This window comes from Colletes gigas, unplaced genomic scaffold, assembly GCF_013123115.1.
Source record: "Colletes gigas isolate AHSC1104 unplaced genomic scaffold, ASM1312311v1 Colletes_gigas_Sc00006, whole genome shotgun sequence".
NCBI classification, from domain to species: Eukaryota; Metazoa; Arthropoda; class Insecta; order Hymenoptera; family Colletidae; genus Colletes; species Colletes gigas.
This window is the reverse complement of record NW_025106635.1, coordinates 4816981-4836010: the sequence shown is the minus strand read 5'-3', so window position 1 is coordinate 4836010 and position 19030 is coordinate 4816981. Positions and strand designations below refer to the sequence as shown.

Below are 19030 nucleotides of genomic sequence, written 5' to 3'. Positions count from 1 at the left end.
AAAGAGATTGTTTACCAATAATCGTACACTTTATTCTGCGCTACGTTATACATGTCGTCTGATATAATACAAAGGGATACCGCGATACATAATGGTGTCTTCGCTTCGATCGACAAACCGGGAATCTTTGGCAAAAAGCATAGCTTTTGGAAAGAGAGACGGTTCTCACTCGTGACCAGGCAATCAGGCAGAGACTATCTCTATTTACACACCAAGTTCGAGTAACTAATAGATTCCATAATTTAATTTACACCGTATTCTATTCATAACTTACTAATACATAAAATTAGCATTTGCCCAGCAGTGGATGCAGAAGACAATGGTGAAAAAATGTTCGAAAATCCCACCCTTGAAATTCTTAAACAAAAGTAGAAATATTAATGCTTTGATGATTTTTCGTTTATTATAGAACAAGGAATAGAAATTATTCTTTGCAGAACATTTCAAGAACGAGGGACGTGTTTTTCGAGGAGACTCGAGTCGAAAGGATTCGATATCGTCGAAGCTTAAAGCCATTATTCATTCGACTCGATTATCGTCGTTCTCATTAATGCTAACGAATTTTCTTTGTTATTTTGATTCTTACTTCCGTGAAATTCGTCGTGCATGATTTCTACCTGTTAACGACGCGTCCAATTGTTTAACGCTCGCCCGTAAGTAATCGTGTCCCGTTGATTACCATTTGTTGAAAAACAGCAAGAAAGCTTAGACACACGTGGGTGCGCGGAATGAATGCCCTCGTTCATGCTAATTGCACCCATTTGCAATTGTAATGTACGACTTCTTTCAGTTGAAAATCGTTGGACGAACCGCGCGAAAAAAGACTTTTTACGCAACGTTTTTTCGCTCTATGAAATTTCACGCTCCGCGGAGAGACAAATCGATCCTGAAAGGGAACTGTCGTAAATTATCGATGAAAAGTGGAATCTTCGTGACGAAATATTAGAAGCGAAGTTCAACGAACGAGCAAAATTTTATTCCAATATATGAATATTCTTTTCATGAAAGTTTCGCTTCCTTCTTTTTTTTTTATTTTAATATGAGGTTCTGTTCGCCCAACGTAAATTATAATTTTACGTTATAGTTCAAATTGAAATGACGGTTCGTCTAAATTATTCTCGAAGCTTTTCCTGTACAATGATCACGGATAAAATACTATGCTTAACGAGTCAATTTTGACTAAGTTTTTCCAGTTACCCGGAGACCGAGTAACGAAGAATTTGGTAGCATCGTCGTATCGTTTGAGCGCTATCTTAAAAGTAACGCCATTGCTCGGACAACCTTGATTGCAGGTTCGAAATTTGCAACGGTCCTAAAGACTACGAAAGCTCGAACTTTCCGTCCCCGAACACTGTACAATCGCTATACACGTGTGGTCTCAAGCGACATAAAACCTAAAGACTCGCGGGGAACGTTCGCGAAATACCCCCCTTCCTCCTCCACTTTGATAAAATATTGTGGATTTGCAGAGTCGTAAAAAATGAGGGACTAGCGGTGGTAGCTTAAATTTAAGGAATGAACTTACACTTTTAAAAGTTCAGCCTTATGGTACTTCCAAGGAAGTATTTTAAGCAAATTAAAAATAAATAATTAGACTGTCTATCAAAATGAAATTAGCACAGTATGTCAACCTTCCAACAATTTTACATAAAATTACATAAAATTTATTCGAAAATCTTCCTCGTATCCTCAATACGTAGTTTTCAAGATTATACCAAAGGTGAAACTGTGATCTCATTCCTCGAACTCAAGTTACAAAGAAGCTATCCCTTATTTTTGGCAACCCTGCAAATCTTCCAGGAAGGGGGTAAGACGCTGATGTTCCTCGACCTATAAAAAACGATTGACCCTCGTGAGCAAATACGTCTCAACGCTTACTGTTCACCACCAGGGTGCTGTCCATTCGATACTCCTGAATAGGGGATCAGAAAAACTCGTCAAAGATTTCAATTGTCGTGGCACGATCGTACTTTCCGTTCCGTACAGTCTATCGAATGCATTTTCTTTTCCACGCGTTGAACGGAAAACCAATGGCAACTCGCGAGCATCCTGTCTTGTTCCATCCGGTTCCAGGCTAATCCGCCTTCCCCTTTCCGTTCTGCGCGTTCCCGTTCGTCATTTGCTTCGGGATCCCGTTCTCGTTGCCCTCTTTCGACCTCGCCTTCTTCTCGCCACGCTTGTAAGCGTTGGTGTAGAAATCAGCGAAGAGGAAGTAAAAGAACATCACGTTGGGGAGGATCAGGATCAACGACCATTTCGGGTAATTACAGTCGTAGAACAGCAATTGGCAGCTGTGCAGGAACGCCAGGCAAAATTGACCCTGGTGGACAGGAAAAAATATCTTTTGATTATTCCATATCAACCAAACATTTAAAATTTCTAACACACAGTATTGTTTTAGCGCCGTTTAACTTCACGACTTCTCTTATAGTATACGTACAACGAGTTTTACAATATTCACTTCCATTCTTATTCTTTATTTTCTGAGAAAAATATGTAGTCTGCCTTGCCTATCACGACCGGTCAGATCGGTTGCATGATTTATAGTGTTTAGTAAAAAAACTGGACAAAATTCTGGTTAGCTTCCGACGTAGATAGGAAATATATGTATAGCAAAGTTAAAAGCAAACAATTTTCAGTATCCACTGTCTTAGAATAGTCTAACAACGCGTATTAAAAATCATAAAACTTTAGACGCGTGCAGTTCCGAAACTACTAGTGCTATATTAATTTTCGAGGCGCCGTTAGAAGCGGCAAGGCTTCCCCTTTAAAATGGCTTTTCGTTTTTGACGATCCGACTTTCCGTTTTCGAGATATCGTAATTTATGTAAAAGGTAATTCTTGTAAAGGCCTATTAACGGGTATCAAAAATCATAAAACTTTAGATGCGTGTAATTCCTAAAGTATTAGTGTTTTGTTAATTATTAAGGTATCGTTAGCAGCGGCAAAGCCTCCCCTTTAAAATGGCTTTTCGTTTTTGACGATCCGACTTTCCGTTCTCGAGATATCGTAATTTATGTAAAAGGTAATTTTTCTTAATTCGACTATCTCTGTCTCCGTCTGGCGCGTCGCGTCGTACCTCTTTGTCGCACGTGAGTCGTGACCGAGTGACCTAGTTTCGGGCGTAGTATTTCCAAGAATTTACTACGCACTGTTTACTACTGGCGCGCGCGCGAGTTCATTGATCTCAATGAAACTTCGGACCCTTATATCTCCGTAACTAGCCACCGCGTCGACTTGAAATTAAAATCGCTATATCTCCGGAACTAATAAAGCTATCGACTCGTACAAACGCTCATTTTAAAGGGCATTTCATCCTCTACCTAATGACCATATCAGCTATTATAATTTTTGCTATCTTCTATGTTTATTTTGACATTTACTTTGACCCTATGCACCCAAAGAAGTTTCAGTAATTTCTACTGATCGTACAACTAGTATACGATAAAACTGGACCATTAAATGAACCAGGGATGGCTCTGATTCTCAGACACAGAATGAATTACGTAATTAGGGGAAGAAACGAGTAACGTTTACTGTTGATCAGTACCATTTGAAGCGTCGTGATGTACTTCTTCCACCACAGGTACTTCTGGTACTGAGGTAGTAGAGCAGCTAGCAGATAATACGTGTACATGATGATGTGCACGAAACTGTTGATGACACCTTAAAAAAAAAATAATACATATGAAACTCAGAATATTTCTGTAAATTAGAAATGTTAGAAATATAAATCGTACCTATAAAGATGCCATGACCTCCTGGATAGTATTTGGTCGCGCCCCAAGAAACCATTGGCATCACGGTATGGTGGTAGAGATGGAGGAACGTGATTTGGCTATCTTTCTTCCGGAGGACGAAGAATACCGTGTCCAGGAGCTCGGAAATCTTCGCCAGAAAGTAAACGTAGACGCCTCTGGCAACCTGCAACATGCATTTTCATCGCAATCCTCTGCAGAAACCAAATAGTTTACGCACGCGAGGCACCTTGCGCAATGCCAGAAAAAAAACATCCACGTTCTCGGCGTTAAAATAGCAACTGTGCGAATAATCGTACGTGGCCCAGTTATCGAACGCTTGGAATTACTTTTCTTGAATGATAACATAAACTTCCAGACTTCCCTACTCGTTACTAAACCGAAGGAATGTTATAAAATTCTATTTCTTGGGTCAAACCACGCACAAAATTTCTGGAGTCCGATTATTGGAACACTGTATTACCATTCGTTTCAAATATACGTACAACAGAGTGAATTAATACTAATATTATCAATGTATCGAACAAAGTATGCTGCTTTTCCTACCGAACGTCGAGTGAACACAATAAAGAGATGAAAGTGCAAAAAATAAAAATCAGAAATACTCTGAGCGCTTCCGGCGAAGTGGAGAAGTCGACAGATTGGCACTTCCAGTTGTAGTTTCTGAGCCAGGCCCCGTCCAGGCCCTCGTAGAACAGCCAACAGCTGAGCAGGACTTGCAAGAAGTTGTAGACGACGAGAATGTTTTTTAACTGGTACGGTTTCCGGTGTTCCATTTGCCGCGGTCCCCACGACAGACAGAAGTACAGGTAGCCGATCAGAAGAGTGGCACCGGGCACTGGCGATCGTATAAGGAACCAGTCTTTCGTTCGCGGATCTGGGGAAATATAAGTAATCGTAACAAACAAAGAAAGATCCATAAATCGAGTGATCTCTTACCGGAAAGATCGTGGAAGACGTGGTCGTAGAACCGAACGACCGAGTTGTTGTAGATGTTCGACATCCTGTCGATCGGAAGCACGCTGCTCGCATTCATCGGGAAGTCGACTGAAACAAATTAAATTTCCTTGTTTAACCCCTTCGACGCTGATTTATTTTATCATAGTACCGTTTAAAATATTTTTTTAAATTTATCTACTTCGCGAAGGCTCGCAAACAGGGTACAGTAATCGCGATTAGATGGATCGTAAGAAATAGAAGATCACGAAACGCGTCGAGAGCAATTAGAAAAGCGGGAACGCGGTTTAATGGAAACAATTAACGCCCTCGTGGAAACGTCTATCAAGTTCTGTTTTTCCCGGGCAATTTGTTCGTTCCGTTGCATGTGGATTGCACAACGACCGTGATCGACGGATTGCTCAAATCCACATTCACGGTTGAAATCTGTGTATGAACCGGTTCCGATTCCATTTCAAACTATTCGGCAAGCAGTGGAAAAGAAGTGAAAGAAACGCTGTCGAGGTTTCGTAGTCGTTAATGACAGGGTTTAATTGGCTTGGTCAATAACAATGTTACGTTATACGAAGGAATCCCGGCGCTTTTTCTCCGCCCTTTCTTTATCCCTAAGTCGACAATTAGCTTCGTAAATCTCTGGACAAAAGGGGCACAAGGTCGATAGAAACGTCCATTTTTCTTCATGCTGCAAGTACCTTTGGAGAAAAGTGACGTTTCACCACGTGGCGTGCTAACTTTTTATCGCGTTCTAAATTGACTGCTGTCGAAATGAAAGAGTCGATTATGGAGCTATCGTTTCAAAGATACAGTTATAAATGTACCTTTAATTATTTATTTCGAAGCCTGTGTTAATCTCCAAGAGAGAATTAATCGTATTGTTATTTTTAAAATCATTTTTACCCTGTCCATAGAAGGCCTCTGAACTATTAAAATTCTTAAGCGGCAAAGAGTTAAGCGAAGCTCGTAAAATATTGTTCGACGTTAACTTTACAACGAATCGTAAAATCACGGTCTATCCTCGAGATGCAAGTGGAACAGAACGCCCGTAAAGACAAACTCTGGTGAATATTATGCTAATAATGGCGTCTCGAGCAAGGCCACTTCGCGGCCGTCGCGGAATCTTTCGATTTTTATAGCAAATCATCGAAAAAGATTTTATACGAACCTCCTCGCATCATTTCAGTAGAGAAGTGCCATTTTCAATGCAGAAGAAAGTTCTTAAAAAGTAATTTTATAATCAGTTTTTCTTACTGGTATATTGAAATAGAATCCCGATTGCTTGAAACGCTATCAGGTCGCGGACTTTTCACCATCGAGTGGGAGAAGAGAAAGAAAAAGTAGAACTGGCACAATTACGGTGATCGGTTAATCGATCGCGTGAGGGATCAACGACGACTCGATACAAAGCCCGCAATTAAAGGAACCAACCGAGCATCTCGATGCCCAGTTAAGCTCAGAAGCTACAAGCATTGGAAGTTGTTCAGAAACAAACGTACAAATATTGAGAGAACAGTAAAATGAAATTTTGTTCGTGAATCGACGGTTAACGAAAACGTAAAACACGTTTCACAGACGCGTAAGCACTAAATCGCAGTAAACCATGAACGATAAACGAAGAAATCAGGAGAACTCGAAGTGATAAAATCGGAACCTAGTTTTCAGTGTTACTGCCTGGTTGTATTTTAGCATTGAAAAACGATATGACCGAGTTACGGTTGATGCGAGAGAGATTTCGTACGGGCAAGCTAATCAATGAAAATGATTAATTCGTAACGAATGGGTGATGTCTTCGTGACACCTTTTCTCTAGAACACTCGGTATTAAAACAGAAAACATGGCGAAGTCTGTCGAGAAACTTCACGATTCAAAGTAGGCCTCTGATAGTTTCAAGAGATATGATTTACAGAAAAAATATTTATTCTAAGAGGGAACAAGCGAGTTTCATTTTGCAAATTCGTGAAAAAGAAGAACGACTGGAACGAACATAAAAAAAACAGAATTTGATCGTTTCCATACGCATACTTGACAAATTAATAGTTTCGAACGTCCGCTTTCGTTAACCTAAATTTGCTGGTTTTTTTGGACGGTTTATGACACGTACCGTTCGTTTCCATTTTGCGATTTTCTCGCAACACTGTTCGTTTACGAGCCGTGCCACTTTGTTGCTTCGTAAATGGGCCTATTTTGTTTTTCTAAATCAGTATGCAATTCCCGTGATCTCTTAAAATATTGGTTGAATTTTTTCCACCTGATGATTTATGGTATTTTATCAGTCGGTGTTCAACGACTGAATCGCTATGTGTGGATCTGTTACAATTTCTAGCATCCTTTCTCTGATAATATCCTATCACGAGCTTCCGTTTTCGGGGGAAAAATTTCTGCATTGAATTATTGATATGTTACGTTTTATTATCGATAATTAGTCTGGATTATGCAACGAGCCAGAATTACGACGAACGTGTACGAGCTATTATCGTGTAATTCTTCGTGCACTGGTGAACAAAAAAAGTACTAATTGCACTAAGACGCCTGGCAATTATATTCAAAGTTGCGGATCTGATTAGCGATTGTTACCATCGAGGGAAGTAAAAACGATCTCGTTAATTCTGTGAAACAATGTTTCGTTTTAATGTACATTTTAATGGTTCTAAAGGTAGAAATAAATCAAGTAGTACCACTCCCTCTAATGTCAGACGACAAGTAGTGCCGCTCCCTCGATGATCAGACAACAATTATTTCAGAAATAGCACCAAATATTCGAAACAATTCTCTTTTATTACACATTTATTTCTATATATCCACTGATAATAAATAAATATACGCTTGGTTCACCTATCGATCAGTGTCGACGTGGATCACACTCGAACAACGTACGATCCTCCGCGTGGTATCCATAATTGACGCGGAGAAATCGCAATCAGCCGAGAGATTGTTCCAAATTTGTAACACAGAAAATGAGGGTTCAGGGGTCATCCGTCTCTACGCAACCTCATCGTTCGTTTCTCTCGCAAGTGTTCCTCACGACGGCATTCAGAATCCACGCCGAACGATCGCTAATAAATTGTCGTTACAAAACCGAGAATTCTCTCAACCACAAGCATACATCTTTGCGTCTTAGGTGTTGCACATACGTCGTATAAAAAAATTTTTATGATCGAGTAAGCACTGCGTAGGAATATTAGCATTCTTTTAGTCTCTGACCCTTTTACGCCTTGCTAATAAAAATACTACTCGGGTCACAGCAAGCAATTAACATTTTGAATTTAACAAATTAATTTATGACCACTCCTGGTATTTTTTTTCTCGAAAATGCGTAAGAATTCAAGGTTATGTCTGTTCACCAAAAATGATTGCAATTGACCCCCACAACCGAAAATAATTTTTCCAGAACGATTTGAAATTTTTTCTTTTTCAAGGGAATCAGGGTAGCCATGGTCAGACATTGTATTCGGTAAAGAATTTTTTTCTCGAAAATGCGCAGGAATTCGGAGGTATGTCTATTGACCAAAAATTATTGTAATTGACCACCCTAGTTGAAAATAATTTTTTTTAGAATGATTTAAAATTTTTTAATTTCGTCGATATCGAAGTCCAACTACCTCGTAACTGATAGTTTCTTGTCGATGGTAGCTTCGAGATAATGCTATCGTTTCCATCGACTGCAATTCATTAAATCGATTGGGAGGAAAAGAGAGGGCGACCGATCGACGATCTAGCGCAGATAAATCACTGATGGCGAGATTCCTTCCAATGCGTCGCGATGTCAAATAGTCATCTCTCCGAGTCGATTATTGAGTCGCTAGATCAAACATAATTGCATCGTTTCTGCCGCGTATCTCTCAATTAATCTCGATTACTTGCGTGAACGAAGCATTAGTGTAACGGACAAATTGGATACTAAGTAATGGCAACCTGTGTCCATCCAGTGATTATTAGATACCTTATCAAGATTCAATTTTTTAGGTGTTATCGTACTTTTCGTTGCATAATATTATCTTGTAATTTTACCTTCGATACTAATTTTAAGGAGACAATTTCCCATCACTCTTTACGATGAAAATAATGAATATAATTTACTTTATATAATTTGGATCGTTCTCTCTTATTCAACATACCAACATTTTAGTTTCTAATTGTCGTTATCACTTCCGATCTACAAAGCAATTTGTTTCAATGTAATTACTTGGTTTCGTAACTTCGATCTTAACCTTATGTAAGTTTAATACTGCTTTCTAAAGGTTGTTCGCCTACGCTTCTACTGTAAAGAGTTAACAAATATTATGTTTATAATATTGTTGTAGTAAAGAGTGCCAGTTCTTTCTCGATCATTTGAAAAATTGTTCTCTTCTTCGTTATTGATCCTAGAAGAATGTTCTCCTCGATCATAACGGAATCGAAAGAACCGTGGTTCGAAAATTCGCGGTCACGAAGCCAAAGAGTCTATGAAATGAAAGTGCGTGTAACCGCAATTGGCGCGATTCACCTTTCCCTCGTGTGTTTCTCGTTTTCGCGCACGGAAACTGTGCCAATCGCCAGTCAGCTGATTTTACGTACGCAAAAGGCTAACGTGTTCCTGTGTATCTATGTATTCTCGTACGATATTCAATTTTTTAACGACGAAAAATAAGGAGCAGCTCAAGCAAGACTGTTCGATCGAATAAACGTTACGAAAAAATCGTTGCACGGAGTTTCTATTATCCGTGAAAAAAAGTCCGCAGATCTCTGGATCGGACGCAACGTTTGTCATCGTGCTCGATTACGTTTCGTGGATCAATCCGCGCGTAATACCGCGGACATTTAGATCACGTAGAACAATCATTTACCATTTCTGCCTTGCAACGACGACGTTTTACGACCCGTTCGCTATTTATCTTTACGAGAATTTCGTAACCTTGTTGCTTGAATGACGGAATAACAGGCTATTGCAGTTTCACGATCGTCGACCAACGATGATGGACCGTTCGAGCGTTGCGACTGAATTTTCAATTTTAAATTCATAATTTACAAGATAGATGTAGTTTGTCTTTGGTAACTGGGTGCTAAAATTTCCCATTTTTATTTCATTTAGAAGACAGTTTTCAAAGTCAAGGCAATATTTTCTTGCTCACAGCCGATGACAGGCAAGTATTTGCTACCGTGGAATCGATTATTCACGGCGTCGTTGATCGTTACTAATCGACCAGCGCAATTCGAAACATGCATCAATCCTGACAGGACGACCATCGCTGTTTCGTTCCGCCGATCGAACACTCGCATGACAATCGCGATCTTTCGTTCGACCGATCCCATAAATCTCGCTGGTGTCGTCCAGCAGCGACAAAACGAGCCACCGTGTATGTAAACGACTCGCTGTGTGCAGGCTCGTAACGTCGCACGAAAGTAAACAGCTTCTGCCTTGCAACTGGCCGTTCGCGCTCGTTACATCCGAGCATAAATTACCCCAAGCATGAACCAAAACACACAGACCGATCCTGCAAACTGCAACATGCTCAACTCTTCTTTAAACGACGCTGATACACTCTCAAACCTGTAATGGAGATCTTCGTGATATCATTTTCTCAATCGCCTTCGAGTTTCCTCTTTATGGACATCTAGATTTTATTATTGGGTGAAGAAAAACACGAAGTGGAGCGACTTCTTCCTATTACACGCTAGGGCGAGCAATTCGATTATCTGTGCGACTTTTTACGCGATCTGGACGCCATAAGAACGTGACAGTGCGTTCTTCGGACTTAAAATTCTGACGTCGTTGAACTTTGAAGTGTGCCACGAAAACGAAACGAGAACTTCCGGGTCGAGTGTTACAAGCAATTGACAATTACCTACGTGGTATCATTGATAGAAAATTTTTTATGCGTTAATTGTTTGGAAAATTCCGAGAGACTATTACGAAAAAATTTTACTCGAACAAATAATGATTTCTGTTGCAACAGAAGACTCTGGACGAGGCCTGCTGCATCTAAACGTATAGTCGAGGACTCAAGCATCCGTGTACGTGATTATAGGAATCATTGGGATGTTTGGAACCGTTAGGAGCTCGAGAAACAGTTTCTGGTCGATCAATCGTCGCGTCATTCCTGGACAGACTTCTTCCACGCTTTCTTCTTGGCAGCCATTTTCCCGATGATACGAGCCGGCCTTTGGTTCACGTGTGAGGGAGCCCGGACTCACGCGATCGCGTGCATTCACCGCGATCAACGGATCATCCACTGCCATTGGCAGTGAGGAAGTGGCGTACTTCGCAGCGATCCGCTAGAAAACCGATTGTTACGCAACCGATCCGGTATAGGCTGCGTTCGATGACCGATACATGGCAGACGATCGAGAAAGCAGGAAGAGAACTCGCCAGACTTTGATTTATGTAGAATTTGGCCAGACAGACGTGGATCGAGGAAAATTAACTCTTCTTCGCAACGTACGCCATATTGGTTCCGAAGAAGCGTGATATTTTTCCAAACCGAGGATGAAAGTCGAACCGATTTGCGATTGGAAATGTGTCACGATTTATTGCAGAGTTGGAAATTCCATTTACAGAGTGAATAGAGTCTTCTACATTTCTTCGCGATTGAATTTGTTTGAATGGATAAATTCAGCGGATCGATGCCTCCTAAAAGTGTCGATTGCTATTTCTGTTTTCGCTTTCACGCTCTCAGAAGCTCCGGTCGAGCATTACGTTAAACGACGCAGAAGTGAAATTCTCTTATTTTACATCAATCTGTATCGTTCATTCCGTCGATGCAACTGAGTTTAATCGACAGGAACGATGAATCGTGGCAAAAGCGATTTTTCAGCGGCGTGAAACGAGCCTCGACCGGAAACGAGTACGTTCACCGATCTTTGAAACGCTCGTGCGTTATAGAATAAAGGTGCTACCTGTATTTAAACGACCGTACTAAACAGAAAACAGGAAATCGAACGTGCAACAAGACAAAGTGGAATATTTAAATATTAAAGAGCGATTCGTCGGGACCATTCGTCTTCCATCGAATTACGACCTGAGACAATTGCGTGGACCAGCGTGTATATTGAGTCACGTTTTGCAATCTAACTTAAAACGTTTGTATAATATCGTCCTGGAGCCTCGAGGCTCGATGGTCAATCTGTGGTAGACATTAATTTCCTCCGTATAATGTCCACCGCTTAAACCGGGGGATCGTCTTTCCCGACTTTCTTTCTAATTAAGATTACATTGTCTGAGAAATTGTCCATCGTGAGAAAATGTTTCGTTTCGACCATTAACCGAGCGTTTTAAAAGAACGATTACTCGCATGAATTTCATTTATTCGTAGGGAAACATTGTTTCTTGTCTTTCGTTTCCAGTTGGGAAATGTGTTGCAAGTTCACGGCGATTTTAATCGTCCAAAAGCTCGCATGGATCCCTAGAAATGCAAAGTAAGAGCGAGAGAATTATAATACTTAGCGTGCGTTTGTATTACGGGTCGCGTAATAATTAACGTTCGTTGGAAAGTGTGAAATGTGAAATCAGAAGACGATACTTGTTAAATGTTCCGCCCAGCGGTGGGCCCTGTTTCGTGGTTACAAAATTAATATAATTATTGAGAATGTTTCAACGATCTATAATTGATCGAACGAAAGAGGCTTAAATTTCCTTATTCATAGGACGCAAGTCAACGTGAACAAGACCTTACTTGCAATTCAAACGATCTCCGTTTTTCCTGCTATTGTACGCCCAAAATCAGACGAATAAATTACTACGTAATTACAACGTTTTCGTCAGCGGAATGAATTAATTCTCGAGGAGAACCACTCGCCAAACTCGCGTTCAAAGATCACGCGAGTCACGGGATCTCGATCGAGAAGTTTCGAACGCGAAGCATTCGTTAAGAGGAAAATGCAATCGATACAATAATTAATACTGATACGTAGAGTCCTAGAAAAGAACGCACAGATCGAAAGTTTGGTAGATAAAGTATTGCACCACCTTGTACATTAATGAATTAAAAAATGTTCGAGTTAAACAATAAGTGATAGAATCTGTAGATCTATCAGATGTCCCTGTATGAAATTTTCTCGGTTAATTTTACAGTTATTGCTTTTCTTGTGGTCCCATTTGGGCACATTACGCAATAGGGCAGGGGTCAGTAAGGCCCGTGGCCCACATCTGGCCCACTGCGTAGTATCGTGAGGCCCGCGAGGCAAGAGTGACTCTTAATTCAATTTCACGCCACGGAGAGACGACTTCGAGGATTCGTTCGACCTTCTGGCCAAATCTCGATAGTTGTTCGTGTGAATAGCCGCGATGTCTAAATGCAGTGACGACTCTTGTCCTAAATTATTTAAATAAACACGATGCAGCGCGTGTTTTATCGAAATATGGTAATGGCGACACGGAAAACCACTACGAAGCAACCTTGTCGATGGACGTTTATTCATTTTAAATTTGCGAAATTCTTCGAGCCTGGAATACTATTTTTCCTTTCTTTTTTAAGGAAGATTTTCTATCCATTTTGTCTGCAAAATTTCAACAAAAATCAAATTATTCGTTGTATATGACTGGATGAAAGTTTACAATATTACGGTTTGATTACGAGATCAGAGCCGTGTGTTTACTCGTATGCTCGTAATTTCATATGATGTATGTGTGCAATTTGTTCTCCCATAAATTGCGTAATAAAACAGCTAAATAAAACAAATAAACATCAAGCGGCAAGCTTTCCGGAAAGGAAAACCTTCTGCAAGAAGAAAGTGCTCTGCAGTTTTTATTCCTGAATAAAGAATCAATTCCTGATTGCATTACAAATTTTTCCGCATACCATGTAACACGTACTATCGAACAATACACGCGGGAGTAATTGCAACGGAAAAAACAATTTCTCACGAAATGGAACGTTATTAACTGCACACGATCGGATAAAAACTCTATGTAACCCATAATTATTTACAGTCGTGATCTAAAACGTTCTTTTCCAGGTAGAAAACCGTTTTTAAAAACTTTGTGACGCAATTATCTTTGACTCGTACACTTCTTTACGCAAAACTGCAGGTGTTTGTCTCTCTAAGCAGATCTTCCGCGAGAGTCGTATTAGGTCAGATGTCGTAGTCAACCTTCGTAAGGAAAAATTACTGAAAGCTGTCCACATTCTACTCACTCGTCGTACCACATTCCCCTCAATCCGTAACTGTTGTTTCTTCCCCCTTGTAATAGAAATTGCGTGACAATATGAAACCGGATGTTCAGTCCAGAACAACAACATCATCGGACTAAAATTCTCACTTCCGAAAATAACGCGATCTCTGTGTAAAATTGCTATTAATTCGAATTGACGGAAATGTGGATTTAATGAATCTTCACGTTCACACGATCCGGTTAAAAAGATTTCGACACCGTAGAGAAATTGGACGAGGCGCGAATGAAAAAAAATAGAAAATTAACGGGAGGCTCTCGATTAGGGGGCATTGACCTTTCAAAACGAGGCGCTCTTTTACTTTCCCGCTTGCGTAATACTTGGGAAGCTTCCTGCGCGTTCCACGGCGACCTTGGTGGAATTTTCTTTGCTCTTTTCGCCATTCTGGTAACGAGGATCGGAAGAAGCCGCGACGAGGCGATTCGCGAGGCCGCCTAACGAGATGGAAAGTGGTTTCTTCGGGTCACTGTCTCTCTTACCTTCGCCGTAGCAGCGGCACAACCGCCTTTCCGGCCGGGACGCGGAAATTCTTGGGCCGCTGTTTCGCGCCGCTGAGAATCGCGCTCGAGATCGAGAGACTGGCGGAACCGATCTCTAACGACTATGTAATGTGGATGGCGTTATCGAAACGTAAATTCTGAGCCAGACTGGAAAAACGAAAGCGTTTACGCGCTTGACAAATCGATCTATGCCATGACGGAACACTAACGAGTCGGAATTTTTTTAAAATAAATGTTATTCGCTCTGGTAAGATCCTCCTTTCGTAAATAACCTAGAAACTGTTTTCTTTCTAATTACGAGCATGTAACACAGTGGAGGTTGGCGTTTAGTTCCGGAAACCTGGCTGTGTGCTACAAAGCTGTTCTTTGGATTTACTTTAAACTAGGCAGCAATAATGAAGGGTTTTAGATAACGATGGTAACTCTATTATGTATTAGCGTATGTAGTGTATTATATAAAGTTTTAAATAAAACTGAGAAAGTAAAATTCTCAGAAGTAATCCCTCGTCAAGCGTTTATGTATCCCATATCCTCGTCCACGGATCATTTCGCGCCAAACTGATCACTTTTCTACTCGATACCAGGAATTTCGTGCGAACATGTTCCACGTGAAAGCAGAGGGGGAGGATAGTTAGTTAAGTTATCATTTTGTTACTTTCTCTGCGCGCCGGTGATATAATGACGACCAACGCTACCGTTACAGAACGGTTAACGGTTCTACTCAGCTTCGATCCTAATTTCTGAACCGAGACGCTCCTTTCCCCGATTTTTTATCGGTTCAAGGACGACGATGAATTCGAAATTCCTGCACAGAGCCTCTTTTGATCACGAATGCACTTGCAATCGAAATTGCTCGAACGGAAAGAAGCAAACGTTGGAAATTCTCGAGTTGAACTTGATCCCTACTGTTAAGGTCTGTGCATTCGTTATCGTTGACCGCGATGCTACGCCAATGACGCGCCACGGACAGGTTAGAGTGAAATTGCGATTGCAGTACGGCTCGCAATTAGATTTCTAGTTCGATCGCTGGTCGTTCACCCGTGGAACCGATTGCTTCTCGCAGCAGAAATATCCCAGCGACTTCCTACTAAACTTGCTACCATGTTACGCGGCTTTCGAAAGTTTTAAATTCACTCCGAGCGAAAGAAATTTTCCGCAACCTTGCGTTATCTCACAGTCCACCTCGAGATCGATACAATGTCTAAAATAACATTTATTCGCGAGTTCGAATTACGCAACGATGTCATGGAAAAATATACTCCGTGCTCGCTGATTATATAAACGTTGTTGCTTTCCAGAATTCGCAGCTGATAGTACGGGCAGCGAAAGTTGTAGGTGAATTGTACGCAACTGGATCTGCGAGGTACGCCACTGCATCAATCAACGTTAGGGATACTCGAAAAGCAAACATCCCCATACGTTTTGTTACGTCTCTTTGGCGCGAGACAGCTGTGCAATTAATAATCCATTTGAGTTTAGACGGACTAGTTCCGAGAAGAAAGTCTCGATGAAATTTCTCCGGATGAAATGAGTTTGGTGCGGCTTAAAAAACGAGTAGGTGAAATTTGATCGTTTAGATTTTTGGTTTTGGATTTTTTTCATGATTAATAATATTTATGTAGTTTATAGATTTCTAAGAGTGGTATAGTTTCTCTTTCCCACGGAGTCCCCACATTAAACCAAATGTATTGCATCAAGAAAGAAAGATCAACCCCCAATGGGACAGCGTGTCCACATTCCTATCATTCCCTTTATTCTTTACAAGAACATCTGTTCTACTATAAATCGTCGTATTTATACAATTCAACTATCCAAGTATTCACGAAGCAACGCGGAAGACTTCGAGGCGAATTAATCGCGTGATTGTAAGAATTAATACAGCGCTGGCAAAAAAATCTCGATCACGAATCTTCTTCGTAAATATCGAATATTAAATCCAATGAAAATGCAGTCTGTCCGTTGCGAAACACGTCGTCCCATTTTTTTTTTATTTTCGTTTAATTGATCTCGTGTTGGTGTTTGGTATCGTTTTCGTCGCACGAAAGTCTCCAGGCCGATTAAATCGGTCTCGTAACGAAAACAGAAAGAATACGAAAATTTCAATTTCCTGCTTGGGTAACTCGTTCGTAACCAGGGACGCGATCGTTGCGTAATCGTTCGTTCGCCTACACAGATTCGATTTTACAGGAAACGCGATCGGGACGCGCGAGCGGGAACAATACCGAGCAAGTTCACGGGGGTTAACAGGCCTGTTCTTCTGCCAGCTGATACGAATTTCGTGGTAACGGGATTCTAGCTGGTTCTCAGCGAATAAAATGTGCCAGAAGAACCGGTTGACAGGGTCTCAGCGGGGACCGTAGGGAACCGTGTCAACCTATACCGTGGCTAGGGAGAAAGACCGGTTGCAGTGGTGCAGCAGGAAACGCGGGGACTGAATGGAACACCTTGCAAGGACGCTTCCGCTCAGCAGATGAGAAGATTGATCGGGGTTAGGTTAACGACAACCGCTGGAAAATTGTTTCCCGGCTCCGCGGAAAGCTCCGTGAAATTTCAATCCTTTCAGGAAACGTATTCATCATCGCGACGGTAGAAAGTTATTGTATAAGCTGAACCTTATAAGATCGAGGCTGAAGTACCACCCGCTCCTAAATCTTACCAGAAAACAAGATTTCACGATCGTCTATTATGTCATTGCATCGCTTTTAAATCAGTCGCGTTAGGCATTCAAGAAAATTAGAGCGATTTGAAGAGGTTGGAAACCTGGGTCTGAGAGCTCTTGTCTAACCCTTACTCTCATGTGTAATGTGTCCATTGGAGTTTAGATGCACTCTAACCCAGAACCGTCGCTTTTAAGTGATCAGAGTCGAGAATTGGAGTTCAATCGGTTGCTATGTAACAACTCCAATGTCCTCCACAGCCAAAAATTTAATAGAGATTCTTGGGAACAAAATTACATTGTTTTATACCAACTACAATACTGCCTCTCTTCTTGCAACAGAGAAGAGACTTTGTTCTGGGGGCTGATAGAACGAGAACAGGTGGCTGAAAAGTTGAAAGAACGTAGACAATTACTGTTGCAAGTATCCGTAACGCAGATCGATGCAAGAAGCGAGGCAATAGTGCACGGAGCAGCGATCACGAGGGATACAGAATGGCGATTACCATCTTACCGAGAAGTATTTAGCTCGCAGAAAATCGCACGACGATCCAAATCAAGCCTGTACCCCCGATCGACAATAAGATCCTCCCAAACGGATCTACGACTCCTGCGTGGTTGGTGATCGAATAATCGTTCCGCGATCCTGGACACCACTGTCACGCGACCGGTCGCGATCAGCGATTTCCCGTGGAAAATTGATTTTATTTTCCGTGGATTTAGGGAAACACGCTCGCGAATCCTCGATCTCGCGCGACCCGACGTTTCTGACTGACTGAGATGCCTGATCGCGCCACAACTCCGTTACTTTCTACGTACAGGTAGTAGGAAAAGGTGCAAGAAGTGGGGTAATCAAATGATAACTCGCGATACGGGAATTGGTGGGGCGACAAGTGCATGTTTCGGGTGAATTTGGGACAACCCCCCTTGCACCATTTCCGTCCATTGAGATTATTACGAATTTCAGAAGATATAAACTTAGAAACAGAGGGTTAAACGAGTATTTGAGAACTTGGTTCGTTTTCAGTAACAAATAACAACTTGACAAAAACTTAGCTAAATATTTGTCCCCGTCTGACATAATAATTGATTATTTTTCCTGCTCGAATATCTAGGGAATCGGATAGAAATGTAAAGAATTCCCGAACCAGTAATTAGAGCGACAACAGTTTCTAAAATAAATTTTCCACTTTCATATTTCGCCAAAGCAACAGAGGCATTTCCTGTATGGAAATTTTTTGAATAATTCTGAATGTTCGAACGGAAGGAAACACCCTGTTTTTTTTCGTAAATAACTTGTTTGGGAGACAACGAAGGACGCCCATCGACGATGATAACCGGAAGCTGACGTTTCTGGCCGGGTTGCAGGCACTTCGCCTCGACGATTCTGCAAACGAAGACGCGCGGTAACGTTGTAATATTACGCCACGGGTAATTTATAGTAATCTAAAGCGGCAACTGAGTGGAAACCAGCGAATAGTTACGAAGAAGTTTAAGCTTGCGTTTATCGCGAATGAATACTTTGGAAGACATTGTATCGAAGTATCCACCAGCGAATATCGTACTTCCTTGGACGCAAACCTGATCGAGATTGGTCTATCCGATGGCAATTTCTGCCAGGAATGTATTACTTTCCCGGCTGTTATTAAATACCAGTATTTTCCTCCTCGGGAACCATGGCGGGCGATTAAGGTTTGCATTTTTTTGAGACGTCCGTTATAAAACGAAATGGATCGAGTGGCCAGCGATAGGAAGCCGTTAGAGTGGATCGAACTTGAGGAAAACGAACCTGAAATAATGAGTGTGAAGAATCTCTGATGCAATGACAGCAACGGCGAAAGTACGATACGGGAAGTGTCCGTCTATTAAATCCTGAAGCAATCCATCCAGCATCACCATTTACTATGTAGCTACCATTGATTTACGGTAACGTTATCTGCCAAGATTACGTCACATACACTTGAGAAAGTTGTATAATGAACCTGCATCATTTCGACTTTCCCTCTCTTTCCATAC

At 41.2% G+C, this 19030-nt stretch overlaps 1 protein-coding gene across 1 annotated transcript; it reads right to left on the bottom strand.

Moving 5' to 3' along the window:
• Positions 1-1815: 1815 nt before the first annotated feature.
• LOC122395580 (elongation of very long chain fatty acids protein AAEL008004) lies at positions 1816-17654 on the bottom strand. Its single transcript, XM_043393266.1, has 6 exons — positions 17529-17654; positions 4698-4805; positions 4364-4635; positions 3741-3924; positions 3551-3666; positions 1816-2320 (listed from the first exon to the last, which is right to left on the bottom strand). Exons 2-6 carry the CDS (start codon positions 4792-4794, stop codon positions 2075-2077), a joined length of 915 nt encoding a protein of 304 aa, XP_043249201.1. The 5' UTR covers positions 4795-4805; positions 17529-17654; the 3' UTR covers positions 1816-2074.
• Between the last annotated feature and the right edge of the window lie 1376 nt (positions 17655-19030).

Coding starts and splice junctions, on each gene's coding strand:
- LOC122395580 (XM_043393266.1), bottom strand. CDS start 4,794: ATGAATGCGAGCAGCGTGCTTCCGATCGACAGGATGTCGAACATCTAC. Junction 3,925..4,363: donor CTTCGCCGGAAGCGCTCAGA/GTATTTCTGATT, acceptor TGCATGTTGCAG/GTTGCCAGAGGCGTCTACGT. Junction 2,321..3,550: donor ACATCACGACGCTTCAAATG/GTACTGATCAAC, acceptor CCTGTCCACCAG/GGTCAATTTTGCCTGGCGTT.